At 57.0% G+C, this 24,103-nt stretch overlaps 2 protein-coding genes across 2 annotated transcripts; one reads left to right on the top strand and one right to left on the bottom strand.

Annotated features, from left to right (window-relative positions):
- Positions 1–666: 666 nt before the first annotated feature.
- On the top strand, positions 667–4,959 carry Klc3 (kinesin light chain 3). Its single transcript, XM_027945883.3, has 12 exons — positions 667–924; positions 1,299–1,529; positions 1,807–1,870; positions 2,226–2,445; positions 2,833–2,920; positions 2,997–3,098; positions 3,455–3,628; positions 4,034–4,124; positions 4,196–4,236; positions 4,325–4,431; positions 4,618–4,681; positions 4,881–4,959. The coding sequence occupies exons 1-12, from the start codon at positions 667–669 to the stop codon at positions 4,950–4,952; spliced, it is 1,512 nt and encodes a 503-aa protein (XP_027801684.2). The 3' UTR covers positions 4,953–4,959.
- On the bottom strand, positions 3,795–18,500 carry Ercc2 (ERCC excision repair 2, TFIIH core complex helicase subunit). The gene is made up of 23 exons (XM_027945880.3): positions 18,466–18,500; positions 18,056–18,155; positions 16,454–16,531; positions 16,321–16,383; positions 16,055–16,168; positions 14,858–14,974; positions 14,651–14,767; positions 14,255–14,378; positions 14,067–14,163; positions 13,830–13,963; positions 13,571–13,739; positions 11,679–11,797; positions 9,755–9,824; positions 9,598–9,667; positions 9,403–9,504; positions 8,189–8,252; positions 7,784–7,905; positions 6,498–6,590; positions 6,339–6,411; positions 6,113–6,183; positions 5,858–6,001; positions 5,559–5,702; positions 3,795–5,273 (listed from the first exon to the last, which is right to left on the bottom strand). The coding sequence occupies exons 1-23, from the start codon at positions 18,468–18,470 to the stop codon at positions 5,181–5,183; spliced, it is 2,283 nt and encodes a 760-aa protein (XP_027801681.1). The 5' UTR covers positions 18,471–18,500; the 3' UTR covers positions 3,795–5,180.
- Between the last annotated feature and the right edge of the window lie 5,603 nt (positions 18,501–24,103).

Here is a 24,103-nt window from a genome sequence, read left to right as displayed (position 1 = left end):
TGGTGGAAGGTGGAGCCCCTGTTCCCTCAGGGTCCATCAAGACCAGGAGCCACCATGCCGGCCCCCTCCTTCTCTCCCCAACTTAGAGGCTTCTCTGCTTCTGGTGCCCCAGCCCCTCGCCCTGGCCTCCGGCCCCACCCACCCTCAGTGGCCTGACTGGTTCCCAACAAAAACACCCTGAGAATGAGCTCACAGGGAGCTGCCGCCTCCACGTGCCCCGCCCCCCACGCCCAGCAGAGGAGGTGCCTCTGGTCCCAGGGCACACTGCCGGCTGGGAGCTCTGGGCAGGGTGCTAGGGACCTTGGAGAGGGAAGGGCCAGCCCCGCGAGCTGAGTGCAGGTGGAGGGGATCAAGAGCCAGCTGAGTGCCCTCTTGGTTAATTACATACAGTAAAATTTTGGAATTGTCCTCAGGGCAGAGCCCTGGCTTCAGAAGACAGACAGAGGTAGACTAGAATGTTCCCAGTGAGGGCTGGCTGGGGCGGATGCAGAGCTGGTTTGGCTGGGATGGAGAGGGCTCGGAGGCAGAGACTGGCCGGGTGGGTGGGCAGAGGAGAGCGGGGATGCGGAGAGGTTGGGGTCCGACTGGCCATCCTAGTGTGGGAGCTGGGGACTGGCCTGCCTTGGCAGTGACACCCCACCTCCGCTGCCACCCCCAGGAGCAGCCATGTCGGTGCAGGTGGTGCCCCCTGGGAGCATGGGGCTGGGCTCAGAGCGCCTGAACCCCGAGGAGCTGGTGCGGCAGACGCGGCAGGTGGTGCAGGGGCTGGAGGCCCTGCGGGCAGAGCACCGCAGCCTGGCTGGGCACCTGGCGGAGGCCCTGGCAGCACATGGTCCTGCGCCTGGCTTGGAGCTGCTGGAGGAGAAGCAGCAGGTGGTGGGCCACTCCCTGGAGGCCATCGAGCTGGGGCTAGGCGAAGCCCAGGTATGAGGGGCCTGGTGGGGGCGCTCAGGCCTGGGGCTTAGACCAGGTGTGCAGGGAAGCAGGAGGGAGGTGGGAGGCACGGGGACAGCAGCCGGGAGGGCAGGCTTCAGGCCACAAGTGGAGTCCCCAGGCAGCATCACGATGCCCTGAGCTAGACGGCACCCTCTGGTGGAGCTGAGGGTCTCGGGAGACTTTGGGTTACAGGGGGAAACATGAAGTGGTCCTGAGATCTGCCTCCTGGGTGAAGTCAGAGGGGTCCCCGAGCCTCAGCATCACCGCAGTCTGCGGAATCTGCAGGGCCCCTGTGGGACGCCGGGCCAGGGCTGTGAGAGGCCAGGGCAGCCCCCAGCTCAGCTCCTGACCGCCCCTCGCAGGTGCTGCTGGCCCTCTCGGCGCACGTGGGTGTGCTGGAGGCGGAGAAGCAGCGGCTGCGGGCGCAGGCCCGGAGGCTGGCGCAGGAGAACGTCTGGCTGCGCGAGGAGCTGGAGGAGACGCAGCGGCGGCTGCGGGCCAGCGAGGAGGCCGTGGCGCAGCTGGAGGAGGAGAAGCACCACCTTGAGTTCCTGGGGCAGCTGCGGCAGTACGACCCGCCCGAGGAGAGCCAGGTGCTGGGCAGGACGTGGCGGGGACACTGCCCTCCCAGAGCTCCTGAGGCTCCGCCCCGCCCCAGCACCCCAAGGCCCCAGCCTCTGTAGACCCCTCAGACTCCCAGCATTTGCCAGAAAGCCCCCCCAGCTGCTCACAAAGCCCCCCATCCTCCTCGACCCCCAGGAGAGCCCTAAGGCTTCTGATCAGCACTCCTCAAACCCCACGAGGGATTCAGGACCCAGGCTGTGTTTAGCCCCAGTTCTCATGGCTCTCGCTTTCCTGTCCTCCCTGTAGCGCCCCGAGTCCCCCCCTCGCCGAGACAGCCTGGCCTCCCTGTTCCCCAGTGAGGAGAGGAGAGGTGGGTGTGAGGGCCGCGTGTGACGTGGGAGCACAGCCAGGCAGGACCACAGGCCAGGCTGGGAGGGACCCCAAGTTCTCTGGTGAGGGAGGGGGAGGGGAGGGCAGAGTCAGGAGGAGGATGGGACAGGTGGCTGGCATTAGCGGGGATGACCAGCAGGTGAGGCCCGGAGCTGTGAACCAGGCAGCTCCCCACACACCTCACAGGCCAGGTGGGCACCGTTCCTGTCCCAGGCCAGGACACATCCCACCAGCTGGCTGGATGCCTGTGTTCCCCAGCTCAGAGGTCAGTGTGGGGACCAGCAGTTGCGAGGTGTCTGTGGCGCCTGAGGTGACTCAGTGCCTGCCTCCCCCAGGTCCTGAAGCAGCAGGGGCCGCAGCAGCCCAGCAGGGCGGATACGAGATCCCTGCCCGCCTTCGGACCCTGCACAACCTGGTGATCCAGTATGCGGGCCAGGGCCGCTACGAGGTCGCTGTGCCTCTGTGCCGCCAGGCCTTGGAGGACCTGGAGCGGAGCTCAGGCCACTGCCACCCTGATGTGGCCACCATGCTCAACATTCTGGCCCTGGTGTACCGGTGAGGGCCGCACTGGCAGGGCCTGTTCTTGGGTGAAGGACCTGGCATCCCCTCAACATGGAGCACCAGGGGTAGACGGGGACAGGGACAGGGCAGAAGAGGACAGGAAAACAAAGAGGAAGGCAGAGATCTCGGGAGTGGCTGGGACCCAGAAGTCAGCAAGGGCCCCAACCCCAGGTGGGGAAGAGAGGGGTGGCCAGAGGCTTGGCAGAGACCTGGTGGTACGGGGACACTCCTGGAGACTCAGGAGGTTTGGGGAGGCCTGAAGGGACACCTGGAGGGTGCCACCCACGCCTGGCTCAGCCAGGTCCCAGGACCTGTCTGGACCAGCCCAGCCGTAGTAGCCCAAGCTTGGCTGTCCCCGCCACCCCTTTGACTGCCTCACAGGGACCAGAACAAGTACAAGGAGGCAACAGACCTTCTCCATGACGCCCTGCAGATCCGGGAGCAGACACTGGGTCCTGAACACCCTGCAGTGAGTGGGCCCCCACCCGCAGGGACGGGAGGGAGGCCGCAGTGCCCGCCCCCTCCAACCTGCACCCCCCCTGCAGGTGGCCGCCACCCTCAACAACCTGGCTGTCCTCTACGGGAAACGTGGGCGTTACCGGGAGGCAGAGCCCCTGTGCCAGCGTGCCCTGGAGATCCGTGAGAAGGTCCCCTACCCAATCCCAGACGACCCCTTGTCCTCTGAGGCTGTGACTTGGTGCTCTTCCCTTTGATCATCTGTCTCTTGGGCCCCTGTGTGGGCCTAGATCGCCCACCGCATGGCCTGCCCCCAACCTTCTAGTTTCATCTGGACTCTGCTGCCTGTGACCTCACACGCCCCCCTCTCAGCCCTGCCCTCTGACCCCCCTGGTTGGCGGTCTACCCCTGTATGCCACCAGTGTCTGGAGCACCGCAGCCTCTGCCCCTCCTCCTCTTTCTGTAATCCCCACCTCCTGTCTCCCGGCATGGCAGTGCCATCATGGGGCCCACCAACCCCGTGATTCCAGTGGCTCGTGACCCCCAGGTCCTGGGCGCTGACCACCCAGACGTGGCCAAGCAGCTCAACAACCTGGCCCTGCTCTGCCAGAACCAGGGCAAGTTCGAGGACGTGGAGCGGCACTACGCCCGCGCCCTGAGCATCTACGAGGCCCTGGGTGGCCCCCACGACCCCAATGTGGCCAAGACCAAGAACAACCTGGTGAGGCGCTACAGGGGGCAGGGGGCTATGGGGCTGCAGGCAGGTACGACAGGAGCTCCAGGGGATGAGGTGAGGGCCCTGAGGGAAAGGTCCCCTCAGCATCAGGAAGTGCACCAGTTTATGGCCAGAGAACGGTTCCAGCAAAGAGGCCACTGGCAGGACCAGATGCCAACGTCACATCTTTATTGCACCCACCGTGGGCAGCCCCTTCTTAGCTCGTTACAACAGGGCTACCGTCACCCCCTACACGGCCAAGGCAGGGCGGGGCCCGTCTGTTGCAGCAGCAGATGCCCTCTGGGCAGGCCCCAGGAGGCAGTGTGGCCAGGCTTGCACTTAAGATGGGCTGGGGGTCCTAAGAAGTCCCCAGATTACAGCCAAGGTCCCCCTGCCCTGCCCTCCCTGCAGGCCTCCGCCTACCTGAAGCAGAACAAGTACGAGCAGGCAGAGGAGCTGTACAGGGAGATCCTCCGCAGGGAGGGCCTGCCACCAACTTTGGGTGAGCCCGTCTGCCCCCCTCCCTCCCAAGGGCTCCTCGGTGCCCCTCTCAACATCCCCTCTGTCCCCCAGGAGCTCCTAACACAGGCACAGCTGGTGAAGCAGAGCAACAGGTGAGGAGGCCCTGCTTTGGTTCCTGAGGGGGGATGGGGACTGGATGGGCCAGGTGGGGGTCAGTCACTGTCCCTGGCTCCTCTTCAGGCTCTTCGAAGGAGCAGCTCATTCTCTAAGCTCCGTGAGTCTCTCCGGCGGGGAAGTGAGAAGCTGGTGTCCCGCCTCCGAGGGGAGGGCTTGGCAGGGGCAGCAGGGTGAGTGCCGGCTCGGGTGGCCAAGCCCTGATGGTGGTGGCACCTGCAGCACCCTCCCCCAGTCCTGCTCAAGAGCTTTCCATGGCTCCCATCTGCCCTGTGACACAGATCTAACCTAGTCCTGGAGAGGACCTTCCTAGAGGGGCCTGGACATTCACCTGTCCTTCTCTGACCCATTCTCTGCAGGATGAAGAGAGCCATGTCCCTAAATGTGCTGAATACAGAGAATGTCAGAGCTCCGGGGGCTCAGGTGAGAAGGACACCTGTCAAGGATAGAGCAGAGCCACCGTGGCAGGCTCAGAGAGGCAGGGGCTGACAGGTGGGGGTGGAGCAGAGCCCAGGACAGAAGGGAGGGTGTACCTGGGGTAGAGGCAAGGGGACGGGCACAGTGACAACTGGAGCAGAGATCTGCTTGCCCGTCACCCACCGCTCCCTGTGTCTGTCCCCAGCTCCGCAGTCGGCCCTTGAGTGAGCTCCCTCGGACCCTCAGCGCCAGTATCCAGGACATGAGCCCCCGCTAACACGGATGGGACCATGCAGCTTCTCCAGAATGGGGGGTGCCACCCATGTCCTTGGCTCCCCTGCCTGGGAGGCGGGGGGCCAGTGGGTCGGACATCAGTGCTGCCTTCTTCCCCGTAATTAAAGGCTATAGATTTGGAATGTCCACCTGAGGGGTCCTCTGTGCTGCTGGGACAGGGCCAGGCAAGACGAGGGCGTCACCTCACACTGCTCTGATGAGCCTGCCCCGCTCACATCTGCTGGGCGATCTGCTCGATCCTCCGCAGCGTCTCCTCCGACTCCAGCTGCTCCAGGCTGAGCAGGGACAGCCCCAGCTGATCCTCCTGCAGGGATCAGAGGGAAGTTGGCCAGGGCCTGAGGAAGCTGCTGCAGCGCCACAGCAGGGGACCAGGACTCCAGAGGCAGTGGGGACAGGAGGGCTAAGGGACAGAATTTTGAACTGGGAGCTGTCCACGAAATCCAGAAGACAGGGCACTGGGCCTCATCTGCCCTCCCCAGGCAGCTGCACAGGGAAGCAGTCACACAGCTCCCCCAGGGCCTGGCATGTGGCGCAACGAGGCGGCAGGCTGGGGGAGCACAGCTGGGAGGGAGCAGGGCCCAGGGCTCACCCGGTGGAAAGGCTGCGCCATCTGCCTCAGGAAGTACTTGGCGACCTGGACGCCCTCGTCGACGGTCAGGTTGAGGTTGGCGTCGGTGAGGTGCTCCTGGATCCAGCGCGGCAGCTTCCCCCGCTTGTCCGCCCTGGCGAACCGCTTTGCGTGGGAGGGTGGGGACAGGGTGTCAGGCCCAGGCTGGAGAAGCCTGGCCACCGCTGCCCCTGCCACCATACCCTGCCCATCTGATGGCGAATGGGGAAACAGCGGGGCTCAGAAGCCAGGGTGGGGTGCAGAGGCCCCTGAGCCCGTACTTTGTCGGCGAAGACCATGAGGCCGTAGTCCGTCTTGCCCCGGATGGCCCGGCCCACACACTGGGCCGCGTGGCGCATGGCGTCAAAGGTGAGGAAGTCGTTCTCGCGGATCTGGAACTGGTCCCGCAGGTATTCCAGCCGTGCCTGGGGCCAGGGGGTGAGGAGGAGAGGGATGGGGAGCCATCCCTTCCCAAGTGCCTGTGCCCTCCTCCAGCCACCCCACAAACCACCTGTGTCCCCCCTCACGTGGCTCACCTTCAGAATGCGGCTCTGGGTGTAGACATAGGGGACACCAAACATGATGACTGCCCGCCCGAAGTGGTGCACTGTGGGCAGGGGTGAGAGGTCACGAGTGAGCTGCAGGGGGCTGGGGGCTGAGGCCCTCGCCAGGCCCAGGCTGTGGGTGGCTGGTCCCGCGAGGGAGCAGACAGGTGTAGAGGATATGCTCTAGCGCTAGGCAGGGGAAAGCAGGCCCACTCACCGAAGTCGATTCCCTCAGACACTTTGCCCCGGGCCACTGAGAGCAGGATGGCCCCTCGGCCATTCTCGCAGGCCTGGGGGGTGGGGCAAGCTGAGTCACCCTCAGAGCCACTACCTGAGCCCACCCAGCGCTGCCTCAGCCTCCCCATCCCACACCGACCTCCTGATACTTCTCCAGGGCAACACTGGTCTCCGCCCCATCCTGGGTCTCAATGAAGAGCAGCTTGTTCCTCTGGATGTTCTCAAGGATGCCCTGAGGGGGGACAGCAGGCGGTCAGGGCTGGCCGTGGTTCAGGGCATGGCCATGGCCGTACCTGGTGAAACCCATCCCTGCCTCAGACTCCTGTGTAAAGGACCGTGTCTCTGGGCCTCAACCTGCCTGTCTGGGACACAAGAAGGAAGGGACAGAACTGTCCAACTTCACCGTGGTGAGCCCAGTGGGGTAGGCACATGGCCCATGGTGGCCAATCAGGACACAGGTACCCAGCCAAGGGGGTGCAGGGGCTGACTAATCCACCCGGGGCCAGTGGAGGCTTCCCCGAGTGCACACACCACACTGTAGTGGACACAGGGACAGACACAGCCAGAGACGGAGACCAGCCCCATGGTCACCTGTGCAGTTCAGTGGGGACAGCTCTTTTCAACGAATCATATGGAAGCAAATGGGTTTCAAATGGGAAATGAACCTGACCTTCACCCCACACAGCCGATGCAGGCTGCCTCAGACAGGTGTGGAAGCTAAAGCTGCAGAGCATCCAGGAGGAAATGGGAGCCCATTTTCAAGGCCTTGGGTAGGCAAGGTTTCTTAACAGCACACAAGTGGCTCCAGCCATCTTTCCTACTGTGTGGAAAGAGTCTGGCCGTGGCTCTGAGGGACAAGGCTCCTGCCCCAGCCCCAGCGCTCCCTGAAGCCTGGACTAGTGAGTCCACTCATCTCACCTCAAAGAAGTGTTCTGGGCCCTGAGAGCTGGCCAGGGGCGCTCAGAGACGGGCAGGATGTGCCCCTCCCACCACCTCCTGCCATGGCCCAGGGTGGCCATGCTGAGTCCTGCCCACCATGCCCAAGCCCGTCCTCACACTTCCCAGAGGGTCTGCAGGTTCTCCAGAGGCTTTGCCTGGAGTCCTGGTCCAGCCTTAATTCCAGAACCTTCACCCAGCAAGAGCCACACTTGCTTCCCATGTCCACAGCGAGCACTATGTGCTGGAGGGACAGTCACAGGGGTAAGCCAGGGCACCAGGAGCCCAGAGGCTGCCACAGGTTGAGCTCCAAATCTGGTGGGGACGGAGCAGGGCACAGAGGCGTGTGGGGTTTATTTTATGCACATTCCCGTGTTTTAGGCCACTTGTCACCTGACACATCGGCACTGAAAACAGGAAGGACGCCCAGGCAGCACCAAGAGTGAGGAGAGGGGCTTCCCAGACGGGATGCAGGGTGGCTGGGCGTACCTGCTCGTACCAGGAGGCCACAGTGCTCTCCATGTACTGGTAGCTGGTGAAGAAGGCCACGATGCCATCAGGGACCACGGCGGACATCTCCAGCAGGAGGTTTCCATAGTTCCGGATCACAGCTGTAGGGTCAGAGGTTGGGCCCCCTCCTGGCGCAGAGCCCCCTCCCCCTCCCAATCCTGAACTTGGGGTTCTCAGCAGCCCCGAGGCTGTCTGAGGGCTGCTCACACACCCACCCCCTTCTCCAGATCCAGCCTCCTGAAACAGGCGTGGCCTTGTGACTTGTCACAGCCAATGAGGGCAAAAGTGGCTGCGTCACTTCCGGGTGAGCAGCTTTAGGAGCCCGTGCACAGTCCACTACAATCCCACCGGAACCCACAGAAACCGGCCCCGCAGGCAGCATACCAATATCTTCCCGGGTCTCAAATTTGGAGCTGATGGCCACCTGGTCATTACCCCTGCCGATAATCTGGAGAAAGCAAGAGGTCACAATAAAGGAAGCAGCGGCCACTGTCACAATGTATGAGTGCTTACCCCCTGTTACTGTCATTCAAAGCTTTTAATAGATCCAGTGTCACTAGGTGAACCATTAGCTACCTGTTACAGATGACCTGAGCTCAGGGAAGGTGAGTCACCTGCCCATGGTCACACAGCAGAAAAAGAACCGACCTGAGCCTGTCCATGCCTCCAGCCAGCAGCTATGTCCAGCCCACCGCAGCTGCTGGGCTAGTTGGTTCCAAAACACTGCTCGCCACCAGTGCCCCTGCTGGCTGTCCTCACAATGCTACCATGCAGCTGGTGGTCACTACAGGGCCCCAGTCCCTGAAGGGCAATTCCAAAAGCCAAAAAACTATTCGGCAAAAACTGCACTGACCAGAGTCCACTCAGAGGCCAACTCACCCCCTTCATGTGACTCTTCAAAAGCTTTTACAGGGCGGGGCTGCAGCTCAGTGTCAGAGCGCTTGCCTAGAGTGCCCGAGGCCCTAGGTTCCATCCCAGCACCAAAAAAGGAAAAAAACCTTCTAAAGCCTGGAAAATTCCAAATTCCAAAATATATCCAGACTCTGGGCTTCAGAGCCTGTGACCTGAGGCCATTTACCACAGAGATTGACCCAGAGAGAAGGCTTACCTACCCAGGTCACAGCTGGGCAAGAACTGGGCAAAGCCACGTAAGCGAGATGCGGGCTACATTCGTGTTTTACACTCTCTGAATCCTGTCAGTGGCCCTGGGAGATCAGGGAGGAGGCATTTCCACTTCACAGATCAGAGCCAGGCACAGTGGCACAGGCCTGTAATCCCAGTGGCTTGGGAGGCTGAGGCAGGAGGATCAAAAGTTCAAAGCCAGCCTCCAACTTTAGCAAGGCCCTAAGCAAGTCAGTGAGATCCTGTCTCTACGTGGAAAATAAAAAGGGCAAGGGGGGTTCAGTGGTTAAGTGCCTGGGTTTAATCCCTGGTACCAAAAAAACAAGAAGTGCAGAGGAGAAAACAGGCTTTGCGAGTCAGACACACAGGAGCAGGCGGAGCCCACCTGGGCACCCCAGCGGATAGCTCTCCTGCCGGAGGAGGGGCAGACAGGCCACAGGAGGAAGGCAGCCCCTAATCCCATCCTCTACACTCACCATGGGGCACAGACAGACCCGGGCCAGTGTCATTGTGAAGGTTGCCATGGTGACAGGATGGAAGTCCAGGATCTTGGGGTAGATGTCCAGTGGGGACAGTGTCTGTAGGAGGGATAGAAGAGGGATGTCATCAGACCAAGGAAGGACCGAGAACCCCATGGTGGAGGACTGGAGGGGCCAGGGAAGGGTCCTCACCCCAGAGGTGATGATGACAGATTGGAAGCGCTCGAACACAGGTTTGATGGCCAGGGAGGCGTCCATGCAGCTGTGGAGAGCAGACCCGGACAGTGAGGGCCAGGCGGGGAGGGCGGGGCCTGCCCTCTGTCATGCCGGCTCAGGCCCAGGGTCCCACCTGAAGTGCAGGATGGGGTTGGCGATGGTGGGGGTCCTGTCATCAAAAGGCTCAATGATGATGGTAAAGCCTGGAAGGGACAGGCAAAGGCCGGTGAGACCCTCACGGAGGTCACCCGTCCCATTCCCGCACAGGAACTTGCTGGCAACCAGTCCCTGCTCCAGGGGCAAATGGGACCGAACACCAGTGGTCCAAGCCCCAAACGCAGGCACCTGAGCGCGAACACCCCAGCCTGCCTGCTCTTTGTGGCGACCTCCGAGCAGTTCCCGAGAGCACTGAGCTACGTCCTCGAGCTGTCCTGGGAGGCCCACTCAGCACCCACGCACAAGTCGCTGCCACAGCCCTGCCATCCGGGCCGTTGGCAAGCCCACCGCTCTGCCTCCCAAATGCCCCTGTGACTGACCACCTCCACAATCCTGGCCAGCCGCCATCTCCTCCCTCCCAGGCCACCATGCTCCCTGCTCACCCCCAGGATCCAGAATCGCCGTGGGACCCAGCACGCCGCCCTCCCCTCCTCCCTCACCAGCTCACCCTTCCCACTGCCTCCCACAGGCAGCCCGTGCGGCCACTGGAGCCCTTATTCAAAAGTCGGCTCCTAGGACAGGGTGGCGCGCTTGGTGGAGCGCTGTCTAACGTGTGCGAGGCCCTGGGTGCCGGCCCCGAACTGCAGAAAGCAGCTCCTCCAGAGGCTGCCCCCACCGGCCACAGGGACGCAGCAACACCGCCGTCTTTCATAACCAGGCCTCCTGGACTAGGCCGTCTTTGTTTTTGCTACTGGTTTCCCCTCTAGAATACCGCTCCCAGCAGGGCAGGGGTGAGGCCTTTTTTGGTTCCTGCTTTCACAGTGCGTCGCCAGGCTTTTGTTAAGCAAATAAATGAATGAATGATTTGCATGTTGTTTCACTTATTTAAAAAAGAAATCAAGTCCTCTGTGCCTGGCCCTGTGCTGAGGACACAGTAGTGACCAGAGACAGTCTCAGCCCTGCCCACAAGGGCTCCTGGTCCAGGGGGGAGAGAGAACTCCCAGAGAGCAATGATTCAGAGTGGAGAGGGCTGGGCCAGGGCAGATCAGACAGGTGGCATGGTCCAGCCTTGGGCTGAGGGAGGGACGGAGGGGGCACAGCTGCTGGGTGGAGACTAAAGATGGGAGAAGCATGTTCCAGGTCAGTGATGTGAGCCTTGGTAGATGGGGAAACGGCGGGAGGAGGGACTGGGGGAAGCGTCCAGTGCTCATGGCAACAGCCCTGGTGGGAGGGCAGAGACTCTGCTCCTGCTGAGGCCCAGCGCAGGGCAGGGCAGCAGGTCTGACCTAGTTTCCTGTAATCCCCAGGGATCAGGCTGAGCCCTTGGTCAGCTAAGGAGCGGAGGGAACCTGGCTGGCTGAAGCCTTCAGAACATCCCCCTCTCCCACAAGCCAGAGGCCTGAGTGTCCTCACACCACTAACGCGCTCCCCATCTGGGCCTCTCCTTCCCATTTCTCTCTAAACCTACCTTTCTCTGCCTCACCGTCCTGCCCCCTCCTCTCTTGCTCGGTACCTGCTGTCTACCCCAACGAGTGCCTCCAGTCCCTGCCAGAATTTTTTTAAAGCACTAATCTGACCTGGCACCTCTCTTGCTCAGAACCTGCCATGGCTCGCCACCGCCCTCCGTTACAGTGACCAGCTCTTGCCATGCCCTCAGGGCTCACCTCGTTCCGCTGCCCACCCCATCCTTCCCCACTCTGTAGCCAGAGGGAGGCTCTGCGAATACAAATCGGAGCTCGAGGCCTGCTCAGCTCCCAGGGACTGTCAAAATAGAGCCCAGCCTCCCAAGCCCAAGCCTTCAAGGCTTGTGTCCAAACCCCTGCCAACAACAGTGGAGGCTTGTCTAGGACCCCGATGCCAGCTGCCAGGGACTCAGCAGATGCAAGAAGAGGGGAGCTTACCCTTGGCGTAGGTGCTGACCAGGGTGGCGAAGTTAGCAAGTAGAGTGAGCGGGGAGAAGTCGGCCAGGTCGGCGATCTCCAAGGTGTGCAGGAGGGACCGCAGGCGCTCAGCACAGAACCTGTGGAGGGCAGGGCCGGGGGCAGAGGGAAGGACAGGCTCAGAGGCCCCTTTTCTGCTGTCAGAGCTTGTGGCCGCATGTGTCTCTCCTGGCAACCGGGTGTTTCATGAGGCCAGGAACTAGATCTGTTCCAGAAACTTCTGTCCTCACCTCGAACACTGGCACATTATGCTGAGCCTCCACTTCGTGATGGCAAACAGAACATGGCCACTTGTCACACATGCTCATGGCCTCACTGGCAGGGTCTACTCAAAACAAGACCCACAGCCACACCCAGTCACATCATTAATCCCGCATGACCACAGGTCCCGAGCACACACGCACACACATCAGTTTCTCCTATCTCTCAGGAACCTTGGTGACACTGTCACAGTCCCCCATACTCAGAGTAACACAACCACACGTGTACAGCCTCACGTAGACTGTGTCAACCACACAGACACACAAGGCCACCTAGCCAGTCACACACAGGTAGGCCTGCAGTGCTTGCCCCGGAGGGACAGGTCCGGAGCAGGAGCGCCTGACTGGAGCCTGGTGGCAGTCAGACTTTAAACATGCTGCAAGCCTGCCTTTGACCCCAGGCTGGCTCAGGTCCCTTAGGCTCTGTCATCCGCACCTGAGGGGATCACCACGTCGGGGATATGTCTGTCTCTTCCACTGCGTCACAGCCCCATGAGGGTGGTGTAGGCCACCTCACTCACTTCCACACCCGGGAACACTGAGGCACTTGGGGAACATGTGTTGAGTGGCAGAGCCCCTCTTCCACCCTCACAAGTCCCCTACCTGGGGGAGAGGCACAAAGCCACACCAAGAGCTGCCCCACTCCCTTGGGGACAGAGTAGCCAAGCCTCTGAAGTTCTATAGAGCTGGTTTCAAAGTTACAACTTAGCACATGCAGTGCTAAGCCTGGGTAATGGCATCCTCTCCCCGAGGCCCATGTCCTCATCTGCAGCATGGGGACATCACACAGGGGATGTAGCTGAGGTAGGGAACACGGAAAACTTGGGCTTTGCTGCCCTCTCCTTTAAGCAGCACAGAATCTGTGAAGTAAAGACCACACCCACCTTGACACCCACCCACGTTACAAAGACACCGAGGTTCAGAGAAACCAACGATTTGCAAATCCAGATCAGCAAGGGAAAAGTTCCGCGCCCCCTCTGCCGATTCCTGAGTCCATTATCTGCTAGCTCCATGCCCCAGGGGTCTGAACCCCACTAAATGATCCCCGAATGCACCTCTGGGAGGCCCCAGCCCCGGCTTGGGGGTGAAGGCAGTGTGGCACGGTGACTCCCTGCAAAGGAGACATGCATCTGGGGGCCCAGGGCGGTTTCCCAGAGCTCCAGTCCTGCTGGGCCTCCGGATTCTGGTCTCAGCCTCCATCACAGCCTCTCTCCGGGTTTGTCCCACTGGCTCCAGGCCGGGCTGCAGCTCACGGGAGAGCACCCGCCTACATGCTGGAGGCCCTGGTCCCTCCCAGCACCAAGAGCATCCAAAGGGAAAAAGCATCAATACTGCTCCCTCCCACCCCCTCCACAAACAGCGCCTCTGTGAAACTGTCTTCAGGCAAATTCCCAGGTCCGGCTGTGCTGCCTGCCAGGCCCGCCCAACACAGCCACCCAGGGCCACTCCATCCTTGCCCAGCTGGACTAGCCAGCGTCGTTCCTGACACAGGCAATGCGGTGACCCACGGAGCAGGTGTGCACAAGGCCTGGCGGCACGTGGCTGGGATCCGCCCCAGCGCCTGCAGGCACCAGCTCCCCACGCGGGCCTCACCTGAGGGGCTTGCGCTGGATGCACACGCGCTGCGCCAGGCTGCTCAGGAAAGCGGGCGGGCTCTCCTGGACCACGTGCTGCACGCGCAGCCGCCACTTGACGAACTCCAGCAGCCGCCGCAGGAAGCCGAGGAAGTGCTCAGCTGTGCGGATGGAGCCGGGCACCGCCTCTGCGAGAGAGGAGGGGAGAGGAGGGTCAGCGGGCAGGAGGCGGGTGGGCAGGGTGGGCAGGCGGGGCGGCGGGGCAGAGCACGGCTCACCCTTCAACACCTCATCGGGCAGCACAGGGTTGGCCAGGTGGGCGTCGGTCTCCCGGGCAGCACTGGCCTCCCGCAGCCCCTCCACCAGGCGGCGGTACTCATCGCGCAGGCGCTGTTCGTCCGTCTCCTTGATCCTGCAGGGAAACGGGTAGGGGTCTAGAACTGCACCCCGTCCCTCGGGGCTGGTGGTAGGTGGCCCGGCAGGCACCAGGCCTCCCAGCTGCTCCCTCCTGGCACCTGAGCACCGTCTTCTGCAGGGTCTCCAGGTTGCCCTGGCACCTGTCCAGGGTCCGGCGGGTGAGGTTGACACTCATGGAGTCAATACAGACGTTGTCTAGAGAAGAAGGGGCGAGGGCTGGGCTGCAGCCAGCAGGGTGGAGGTCTGGCCGGCTGCCACCACCTTTGTACCCCGTCTCCCTCCTTACCAATGTTGTGGGCCTCATCAAAGACCACCACGGCCTTGCGGGCCAGCTCCTTAGACACCAGGTCTGCTATCTTGGGGTCCAGGAGATAGTGGTAGCTGTAAACCACCACGTTGGCGTGCAGGATCTGGGGGAGGAGGACAGGGTGCTCTAGCCTTCGTGACGCCCTCCACTGACACATTCCTGCCTCACAGGCAGAGGCCGAGGACACAAGGAGACAGAGACAGGTGCGCAGGCCCCAAAGACATAGGCTCCCACAGGCAAGGCTCAGAGGCACAGGGAGAGATACCAACAGACACAGGTGCTGGCCAACAGACAGACACGCACACAAGCAGACAGACAAGGGATAGGCAGCCCACAACCCTCACACCCACACTCTGCCCACCCCCACAGCCTCACTGAGTAGCGGGCGAGGAAGTAAGGGCACCAGCCCTGGCGCCGCCCCAAGGCCTTCAGGTCATCCAGGTTGTAGATGCCGGCAGGGAGGGGTGCTTGGCGCCCATGGGCGTCGAATTCCTGGGGTGAGGAGAGGGTGGCAGGGGTCAGCAAGGCCGGCTGCCCTGAGCATCCTGGCCCTCCCAGCCCCACTCAGCGGCCCCCAGGCACCTCATAGAAGCGGCAGTGGGGCAAGCTGGCGTCCTGTTGGTATTGCGCCCGCACGTAGGAGGCCGTGAGGCTGTGGCATTTCCCATCAACATCTTTCCCAAAGCGCAGCGGTGTCACCTAGGGGCATAGGGGACGTCTCAGTCCTGAAACAGGCTTGCCTGGACTTTTGGACAATTTGAACCTCAACCTGCTTTATTATTGGTTAACATACCTAACTTACTGCAGGGTACAGACTGCAAGCACCGTCACACTCCCGACTACCCCCGTGACTGCGCCTGTCTGAAATGCTTGGGGCCAGAAGTGTTTTGGACTGCAGATGCTGTTTGGACTTTTGGAATGTTTGCATATACATAATGAAATATCTGGGGATGGAACTCAAAGTTTAAATGTGCAATTCAGTTGTGGTTCATTTAACATACACAGGCTGTTTTATACAGTCCTTTCAGTATGTCTGCACTTTGAGTTTCACCAATCATACAAAGTCAGGTGGAGAATGTTTCACCTGTGATGTCATACTGGCACTCAAAATTGTTGTTTTTGTTTTTTTTTGGATACCGTGGATTGAACTCAGGGGTACTCAACCACTGAGCCACATCCCCAGCCCTATTCTGTATTTTATTTAGAGACAGGGTCTCACTGAGTTGCTTAGTGCCTCGCTTTTGCTGAGGCTGGCTTTGAACTCATAATCCTCCTGCCTCAGCCTCCCCAGATGCTGGGATTATAGGCGTGCCCCACTGTGCCTTCATCATGATATATATTCTTTTATATAGAATATAGATATATATTCTTTTAGGTCTTTGTACACGTTACAGGTTTCAACTGCACCATCTCAGTTAAGGGCTGGGGGATATAATTCAGTTGGTAAAGTGCTTGCCTGGCATGCACAAGCTCTGGGAAGGAAGGGAGGGAGGGAAGAAGGAAGGAAGGGAGGAAGGAAGGAAAAAAACATATATACAGCTAGTAAGTTTCAGAGTCAGGAAGTCAGGTCTCTAGACTCCAGGAGCTGGAGGAGTCCACTCACCTGGGCCATGAATGAGGAATCAGAATTTGCAAGAAAGAAATTCTGTTCATGGCAACCTTCCTGAGAAATTCTCATACTTCCTGACAGCTCTTATCTTGGGACCTAGGACTCATGGTTGGAGGGAAGAGGTCCCTCGACCCTGGGACTTAGGACAAGAGGAGGGAGTGGATAATCACCTCAGGATGAATGCACAGGTTCTTGCGGGAGCTCAGAGCCAGCCCTAAAAATGGCAGCTTCTCATCTTCCTGCTTTTCGTAAAAATTGAGCAACTTGCGAAGCTCCTCAATCACCTGCTCAGATGGAGGAAGGGAGGGGCTCGGCTTCACTGGAAGCTCCAGCCCCTGCCCTGCCAGGCCCCAGCCTCTCTCCAGCATCCCAACCCCGTAAGGCTAGGGAGTGCAGCCATCAGGACACCAAAGACATGGGGTCCACCCCAGCCTACCTTCTCAATCTCTGGCACTGTCCTCGAGCAGTAGATGAGTTTCGTCACCTCCAGTGGATATGCCTGCCAAGGACGAGTGTGCTCAGTCCCGGCCCAGCACCCTCCCTCCTCCCAGGCTCAGGGGCTCACTTACCCGCTGGTAGGCCATAATCAGCGCCAGCAGGGACACTGTCTTGCCAGTGCCTGAGGGCATCTCCAGGACTCCATGACCCTGTGTGTGGGGGCAGAAAGACAGACACAGGCTCTCAGAACCTGAAATACAAACTCTGGGGACCCTCCCTCAAATGCCACCAACTGAGAACGGCAGGACAATACAGCAATTAAGGTCTGCACTCCAGGGGCAGTGAGTTTGCACCTCATTTCTGTCACCTCCTTGTTGAGTGGTCTTCGATAAGCATCTTTTTTTTTTTTTTTTAACATTTATTTTTTAGTTTTCAGCGGACACAACATCTTTGTTTGTATGTGGTGCTGAGGATCGAACCCGGGCCGCACGCATGCCAGGCGAGCGCGCTACCCCTTGAGCCACCTCCCCAGCACCCACCCCCACCCCCCCACCCCACCCCCCCCCCCGCAATAAGCATCTTTAACTCTCTGGGCCACAGTATTCTCACCTCTAAAACAGACCTATTAATGTGCCCTTCTCAGCATGACAATGAGGATCAGTGAGAAATTTGTGGGTTAAATATTTGGAACAGCATCTAAAGTACAGTGAACCCTTTTTCTTCTAGCTTACAAACCTTCCACAGACTTACTCTGTGCTTAGTGCTGTTTCCACATATCTTTGCTATTTGGAGCCAAAAAAATATTTGGTTATGGGGAAGCTGTTGTGTGTGCAGCAGGATGTCCAGCAGTGGCTATGGCCTCCACCTATACCCGATGCCAGTAGCTCCTTTTCTCCTGGGATGACAACCAGGAATACACCCAGACATTGCCAAATGTCCTCTGGGTGTCAAAATCATTCCCATTTGGGAATTCCTGCCTTTTGTGTATTAAGTTGCATAACCCTCACAACACCCGAAGAAATAAGTACTGTGTGCGCACACATGCCCTGCACGGGAGGCTGACGTTCTCAGGACCCAGGACCTCACCCATGCTAGGAAAGTGCTCTCTTCATTTTACAGAGGTGGAAACCATGACAAGAGGTTAAATGATTCGCCCAAGGATGCATGGCTGAGAGCCTGTGGGTCCAGCATTCAAAACTGTTAGTACCCACTCTGAAGTCTATATATTGGTAAGTACTGGAAAACTCATCCTTCAATCAATGTTAGCTGCTCCATTATTAACCGTTATTGTTTTAGCTTCTTGATTTTCTTTTTCCCTGGTATTGGGTGTTTGGACCCAGGTCTTATGCATTCTAGACAAGAGTCCTGTCACTGATCAAACCATTATTGTTTTAGATAACAGGAGATTTTAGAGTCCTGGATTCTTGAGGTCCTCGGATTGACTTTTTTTTCTAGTATCGGGGACTTAACTCGGGGGCGCTCTTCCACCAAGTTACATCCCCAGCTCTTTTACAATTTTTTATTTTGAGACAGGGTCTCGCTAAATTGCCCTGGCTGGCCTCGATCTTTTGATCCTCCTGCCTCAGCCTCCCGAGTCGCTGGGATTACAGGCGTGACCCACCACGCCCAGAGGGTCCTGGATTTTTAAAACCCAACGACCTGCAACCTCGGCCTTAGATCCCCGCAAGGCAGCCCTACCCGTCAAGTGGGCAGCGCGGGCCGGACCCACCCACCTTGGCGTCCAGCGTGCGTTTGAGCTCCAGCATGTAGGAGAACTGCTCCGGGTAGATGTAGTCGTAGGGGAAGTAGACCAGCAGCCCGTCCACGTTGAGCCTGGCGGCGGGGGCTAAGGGGTCAGTCCCGTCCCCTCAGCCCCTCTCCAGCCTCCACACTCCCCCGCCTTGTGGTCCGACATCCCCAAGTTTCCCAGGAGACCCTCGTCCCCCTCGGCGTCTCCTCGCTACAGTCTCCTTACTGCCCCGCCGGTCCCCGCAGCGACTCCCACCCCACTCCTCCAGTCTCCCCTCGCCCCGCCGGGTCCTGAGGCGCGCCCACCGGACCCCCATCTTCCTTCCATCAATTGTTCCTCCCGTGTATCCCCCCGCTCTCGATCCCGAACCGCTAGCCCCCACTCCGCTCTCACTTCATGGCGGCGGCCGCGGCGTGCCTAGGCGCAGACCCGCCTTCCTTATGAATATTCAGAAAGGGGCGGGGACGTGGGTGTCCTGGAGGAGCCGCTCCACCTTTGTCACTCCACCATTGGCTGAATCTGCCCATCACTCCACCGGGAGGAGCCAATCGGAATAATGCGCATGCGCACGGAGAGGCAAAGGCGGATTTCTGGGCGAGGCATTACTGTCACAGGCATTACTGTGGATCCTCGAGGACTATCAACAAAACAAGGAAAGAAGAGAGCCGAGAGAATCGATTCAGTTCATTACTTGGATCTTCAGGTAGGCACAGATCTGTAGTCCCAGCAACACAGGAGACTGAAGTGGGAGGATCATAACTTCGAGGCCAGCCTGGGCAATTTTATTTATTTATATTTTGAGGCTGTCTAGTTAAATACATAAAATTGGCTAGGGACTTAACTTACTGGTAGGGTGGGTGCCCCTGGGTTCAATCCCCAGTAACGGGGTGGAGTGGGATGGATTAAATCTTCCTAGGTCTGTCCAGATTGAATAGTAAATGGGTTCTAGGGAGAATGACAGGGAAATTAGGGACACTTTCGAAGCCAAAAGTTCGCAACTTATAAAATACTTGCTGTGTCCTAGACTTAGGATAAGTAATTTATAAATAGTTCCTCCCATGTATCCAGCGCCTACAGTTTGCCACTCTGTGCTGTTTTAATCAGGAAGTAATGGAGAGGCAGTACGGTTTGGTGGCTAAGGTGTGGGCTCTGAATCAGAACATCTGGGTTCAAATCCTGATTCCACTTTCCATTAACTGTGACCTTGATCAAACTACTCTGGGATTCCACCTCAGGAGAAGCAAAGAAGGAACAATTAAACAATAAGATACTTAAATGAACCCATATGAAGCAGTTAAAGCTCCAATTAATACAAACTAAGTATTTGATAAATGCTAGTTTCTATGTGCTCAATAAGTAGTTATGGGGCATCTGTTGTGTTCCTGGAACATATGTCCATGACTGCTCTGGTTCCTGTCCTCAAAGAACAATACTAAGTATACAAAAAAATATATGAAGCCAGGCATGGTGGCACATGCCTGTAATCCCAGTAGCTGGGGAACCTGAAGCAGGAGGATCGAAAGTTCAAAGCCAGCCTCAGCAACTTAGTGAGGTGCCAAGCAACTTAGTTAGGCCCTGTCTCTAAATAAAATACACAAAGGGCTGAGGATGGGGCTCAGTGGTTAAGTGCCCCTGGGTTCAATCCTTAGTACCAAAAATAAATATGATTATAAGCATGGCAAATACTGTGAAGGAAATTTTCAGAAAACCATAAAGTCTTCACTGGGGTGCCTGTTATGGTCTGTGGGGTATACTGACCAGAGTCATCAGGGAGGGCTTCCTAGAAGTACTGAGGGTGGGGCCAGGGTGACAGCTCACTGGTGGAGCCTGTGTTTAGCACTCATGAGACCCTGGGTTCGATCCTTAGCACCAATAATAAAAAAATTTAAATAAAATGGAGTACTGGAGTCAGGCAAGGTGGCACACGCCTGTATTCCCAGCAGCTCAGGAGGCTGAGACTGGAGGATCTCAAGTTCAAAGCCAGCCTCAGCAAAAAGGAGGCACTAAGCAACTCAGTAAGACCCTGTCTCTAAATAATAGCCCTACAAACTAGGGCTGGGGATGAGGCTCAGTGGTTGGGTGCCCCTGAGTTCAATCCCCGGTACCCACCCCCACTCCCAAAAAATAGAGTACTGGACTGACATATCCCAGGCCCTGTGCTAAATATCCCATTACCTCCCTGACGCCATCTTCTACTGTTCTCTCTCCACGCTGCTCCTCCAGGCACCCTTGGGCCCCTGGTTTTGCCATCCAGGCAGCAGGCACTTGCATTAGTGAGCTATTTCTGCATAAATTATCCCCAAATATCATGCCTCCCCGTGCCCTCATGGTGGTCACCATTGGATCTGAAGTAGATTTTGCTCATCGTTTGGTTTATTTATTTATTCATTTTTACTGTGTGTCTCTTGCACTAGAAGGTCAGCTCTCCTTATCCCATTTCTTTTATTTCCTCTGTGTGTGCGCGCGCGCCGCGCTTGGGGTGGAACCCCGGCCTCACACGTGCTAGGGAAGTGCTCTACCACTGAACTATTTCTCTAGCTTTAAAAAAAAAAAGTTTATTTTGTGGTAGTGGGGATGGATCCCAAGAGTGCTCTACCACTAAGCTACATCCCCAGCCCTTTTTCTAAATTTTGAGACAGGGTCTCACTAAGTTGCTGAGGCTGGCCTTGAACTTGTGATCCTCCTGCCTAGCCTCCTGAGTGCCTGGGGTTACTGGCATGTGCCACTGTGCCTGGCTTATTATTTGTTCTATAGATCAGGAGTTGGACACAGCTGCAGTCCTCTCAAGTCCCCATTGGGCAACGTGTTACTGACCTCCCCAGGGGGTTCCTGCCGGATTCAGGTCCTCGCTGGCCCCTGCCATGTGGATGTCTTCAAAGGCAACTTGACTCATCAAAGCCAGAAACCTAGACTCAGGTTCTTGGATCCAGAGCTTTAGGAATTTAAGCCCGGACAAGGCTATGTTAGGGATATTGTATCTGCTAGAGCCAGAAGGCAGGCAGCACAGAGCCCGTGCTGACTCCAGGGAAGAGCAAAACAGGAGGGCTGTTGAGGCCTGTACAGGAGGCAGGAACTCAGTCCCTTGATGTCATCACACGTAGAGATAGGACTTCGTTTGCGCCTATGCTCTTCTTCATCATGGGCCACAGTAATTACCATCTTTTTTTTTTTTTGATACTGGGGATTGAACCCAGGGGCGCTTAACCACTGAGCCACATCCCCAGCCCTATTTTGTATTTTATTTTGAGGCAGGGTCTCTCTGAGTTGCTTAGGGCCTCGCTAACTTGCTGAGGCTGGCTTTGAACTCACAGTCCTCCTGCCTCAGCCTCCTAAGTCTCTGGGATTACAGGAGAACACCACTGCGCCTGGCCCATTACCATCTTAAGTCTCCATCTACAAGTGTGCATTTTGCTGTGCTGATAAGGTAAAGGTAACGGTTTTATGCATCCTTGGCTTCTCTGCATCTGGAGTTACCTTTACCATTTGGGAAAGTCTCTGATATTATTTTCCGAATTGCGCAGACCCTGCTTTGGCTGGAGCTGGGATTTATGGCTGCTAACCGCATAGTCTCAGAACTGACATTCCAGCACCCCGTCTTCTCCTTCCCGCAGCCTTGGAGACTAGCTTATCTTTTAACTCCTAATTTTCTAGTATAGCTGTTAACCTGGTAAGACTGAGAGCTAGTATGGCTGTCTTATTTCTCCTGAGATGTTTTTCCCTTCGTCCTTAAGGGGTCCTGTCTTTCCGGAAGGTCCCTGGCTGGGTCAAGAAGAGCCAGAGAGATATGGGAGCAAAATGGAAGTTACTATTAACTTTTAGAACCGGATTTCAGAAGTGCTTCTGCTGTGTTCTTAGACTATGTCACTACATCCAGCTCAAGGGAAGAGAATTTCTAAAAGGGGTGAATAACAGGAGGCAAGGAGGATGGGGAAGGATGATCTTAGGATGACTGACAACTGCCTGCTCATTACAAATGCAGTTTTCTTTGCTGGGGTGCAGCTCTGTGTAGAGGGCTTGCCTAGCATGCTTGAACCCTGGGATCATGGGATGGGGAGACAATCCTGGGGTAGATATCCCTGGTCCCTAAACATCATCACAAATCTAAGAGGAAGGTTCCTTTTGAAGGTGAAGGAGGGGGCTAGGAGCCAAGGAATGCAAAGAATGCAGCTCTAGAATCCTAGAAAGGAAGGACCTGATTTCTCCCAAGAGCCTCTGTGGGAAGATGGCTCCCCAAGGTCTTGGTTTCAGCCTAGTGCAAGCGAGCTGGGACTTCTGACCTTCAAAATAGTCAGAAAGCTGGGCAAGGTGGTGCATGCCTGTAATGCCAGCGGCTTGGGAGGCTGAAGCAGGAGGATCTCAGCTAGTCAAAACTAGCCTCGGTTACTTAGTGAGACCCTGTCTCTAAATAAACATAAAAACGGCTGAGGATGTGGCCCAGTGGTTAAGTGCTCCTTGGCTCAATCCCTGGTACCAAAATTGGAGGGGAGGTCAGAAAATAAATGTGTGTTGTTTTAAGCCACAGAGTTTGTGGTCATTTGTTATGGCAGCCACAGGAAACACACCTCCTGACTTGGCCCGAGGGCTCCGCCCTCTCCCCGTGCCCTCATTGGATCTGAAGTAGATTTTGCTCATCGTTTGGTTTATTTATTTATTCATTTTTACTGTGTGTCTCTTGCACTAGAAGGTCAGCTCTCCTGCAACGGGGATTTTTTTTTTTTTTTTTTTTTTTTGGTACCAGGGGGCGCTTAACCACTGAGAAACATCCCCAGACTTCCTTGTATTTTATCTAGAGTCAGGGTCTCACTGAGTTGCTTAGGGTCTCACTAATTTGCTGAGGCTGGCTTTGAACTCATGCTTCTCCTGCCTCAGCCTCCTGAGCTGCTGGAATTACAGGCATGCACCACTGTGCCCAGCCAGCAGGGACATTTTTTAGCTGTGTCAAAGACAATTTCAAACAGACACACAGTTAAGAGAAGGGTAAAACATGGGCTGGGATTGTGGCTTGGAGGTAGAGCGCTCGCCTAGCATGTGTGAGGCACTGGCTTCAATCCTTAGCACCACATAAAAATAAAATAAAGATATTCTGTCCCCCTATAACTAAAAAATAAATATTTCTTAAAAAAAAGAAAGAAGGGTAAAACACGTACTATAATTCAGCAATGTTCAACCCTGGGCTTATCTTGCTTCCTCTACACACCCTTACTGTCGCCCACTCCATGATTTTGAAGCAAATCTCATACATCATTTCGTCCAGAAGTATTTTAGAATGTCTCTCTAAAATTAAGGACTCTGTTAGAACATAGGCATAACTCATTAGTGCAACTCAGAGAATATTAATAATTGTTTAGTATCATCAAATGTCCAGAGAGTGTACGAATTTGATAGCAGGGACCCAGCTTTAGACAGTGGCAAATAGTAGGTGCTCAAAAAAATGGTAATGACTGAATACTCATGATGATCCCTACGATACTTACCAGATCCATTTCTTTATGATGGGAAAACAGGCCCAGCAAGCAGAGAATCTTTCCTACATTTCTCCAGTGAGAAATCTAGATTTTCTTCCTTCCAAGCTAGGCTTATGTCACTCAGAGATATGAAGGGGTGCGTGGGGAAAGCTTAGGGTTTGCTCAGAGTGGCCACAGTGTCAGGCTGAGGGCTGGCGGAAGAGCTGCAGCCAGGGAGACTGGTGGGAATCAGAGATAGGGGACCCTGGAGACCTAACCCACCCCAGGAGACACACCACGTGACCCCTCCTTCCTGCACACCCTCTGGCCAAGTGCCAGGCAGCCCTTGCCAGGGCCTGTGCCATGGTGTTTGGGCTCTAAGATTCTGAATCTGTGAGCCTAATGAGTCTCCCTTCTTACTAAAGTTAACCTACCTTGGGCAGTTTGTTACAGTGTGAAAAGCTGCTAATACATATCACTAAATAAAAGACACAAAGAGGAATGTGAAGCGTGGAAAAGAGGAAGGGAAAGGTCGGGGATTCCCCTAGAAAGTGACTATTTTAAGTCTGCTTTGCCAAGGGAGGAGG

Source organism: Marmota flaviventris, chromosome 18, assembly GCF_047511675.1.
Source record: "Marmota flaviventris isolate mMarFla1 chromosome 18, mMarFla1.hap1, whole genome shotgun sequence".
NCBI classification, from domain to species: Eukaryota; Metazoa; Chordata; class Mammalia; order Rodentia; family Sciuridae; genus Marmota; species Marmota flaviventris.
This window is presented reverse-complemented; position numbering and strand designations above follow the sequence as displayed.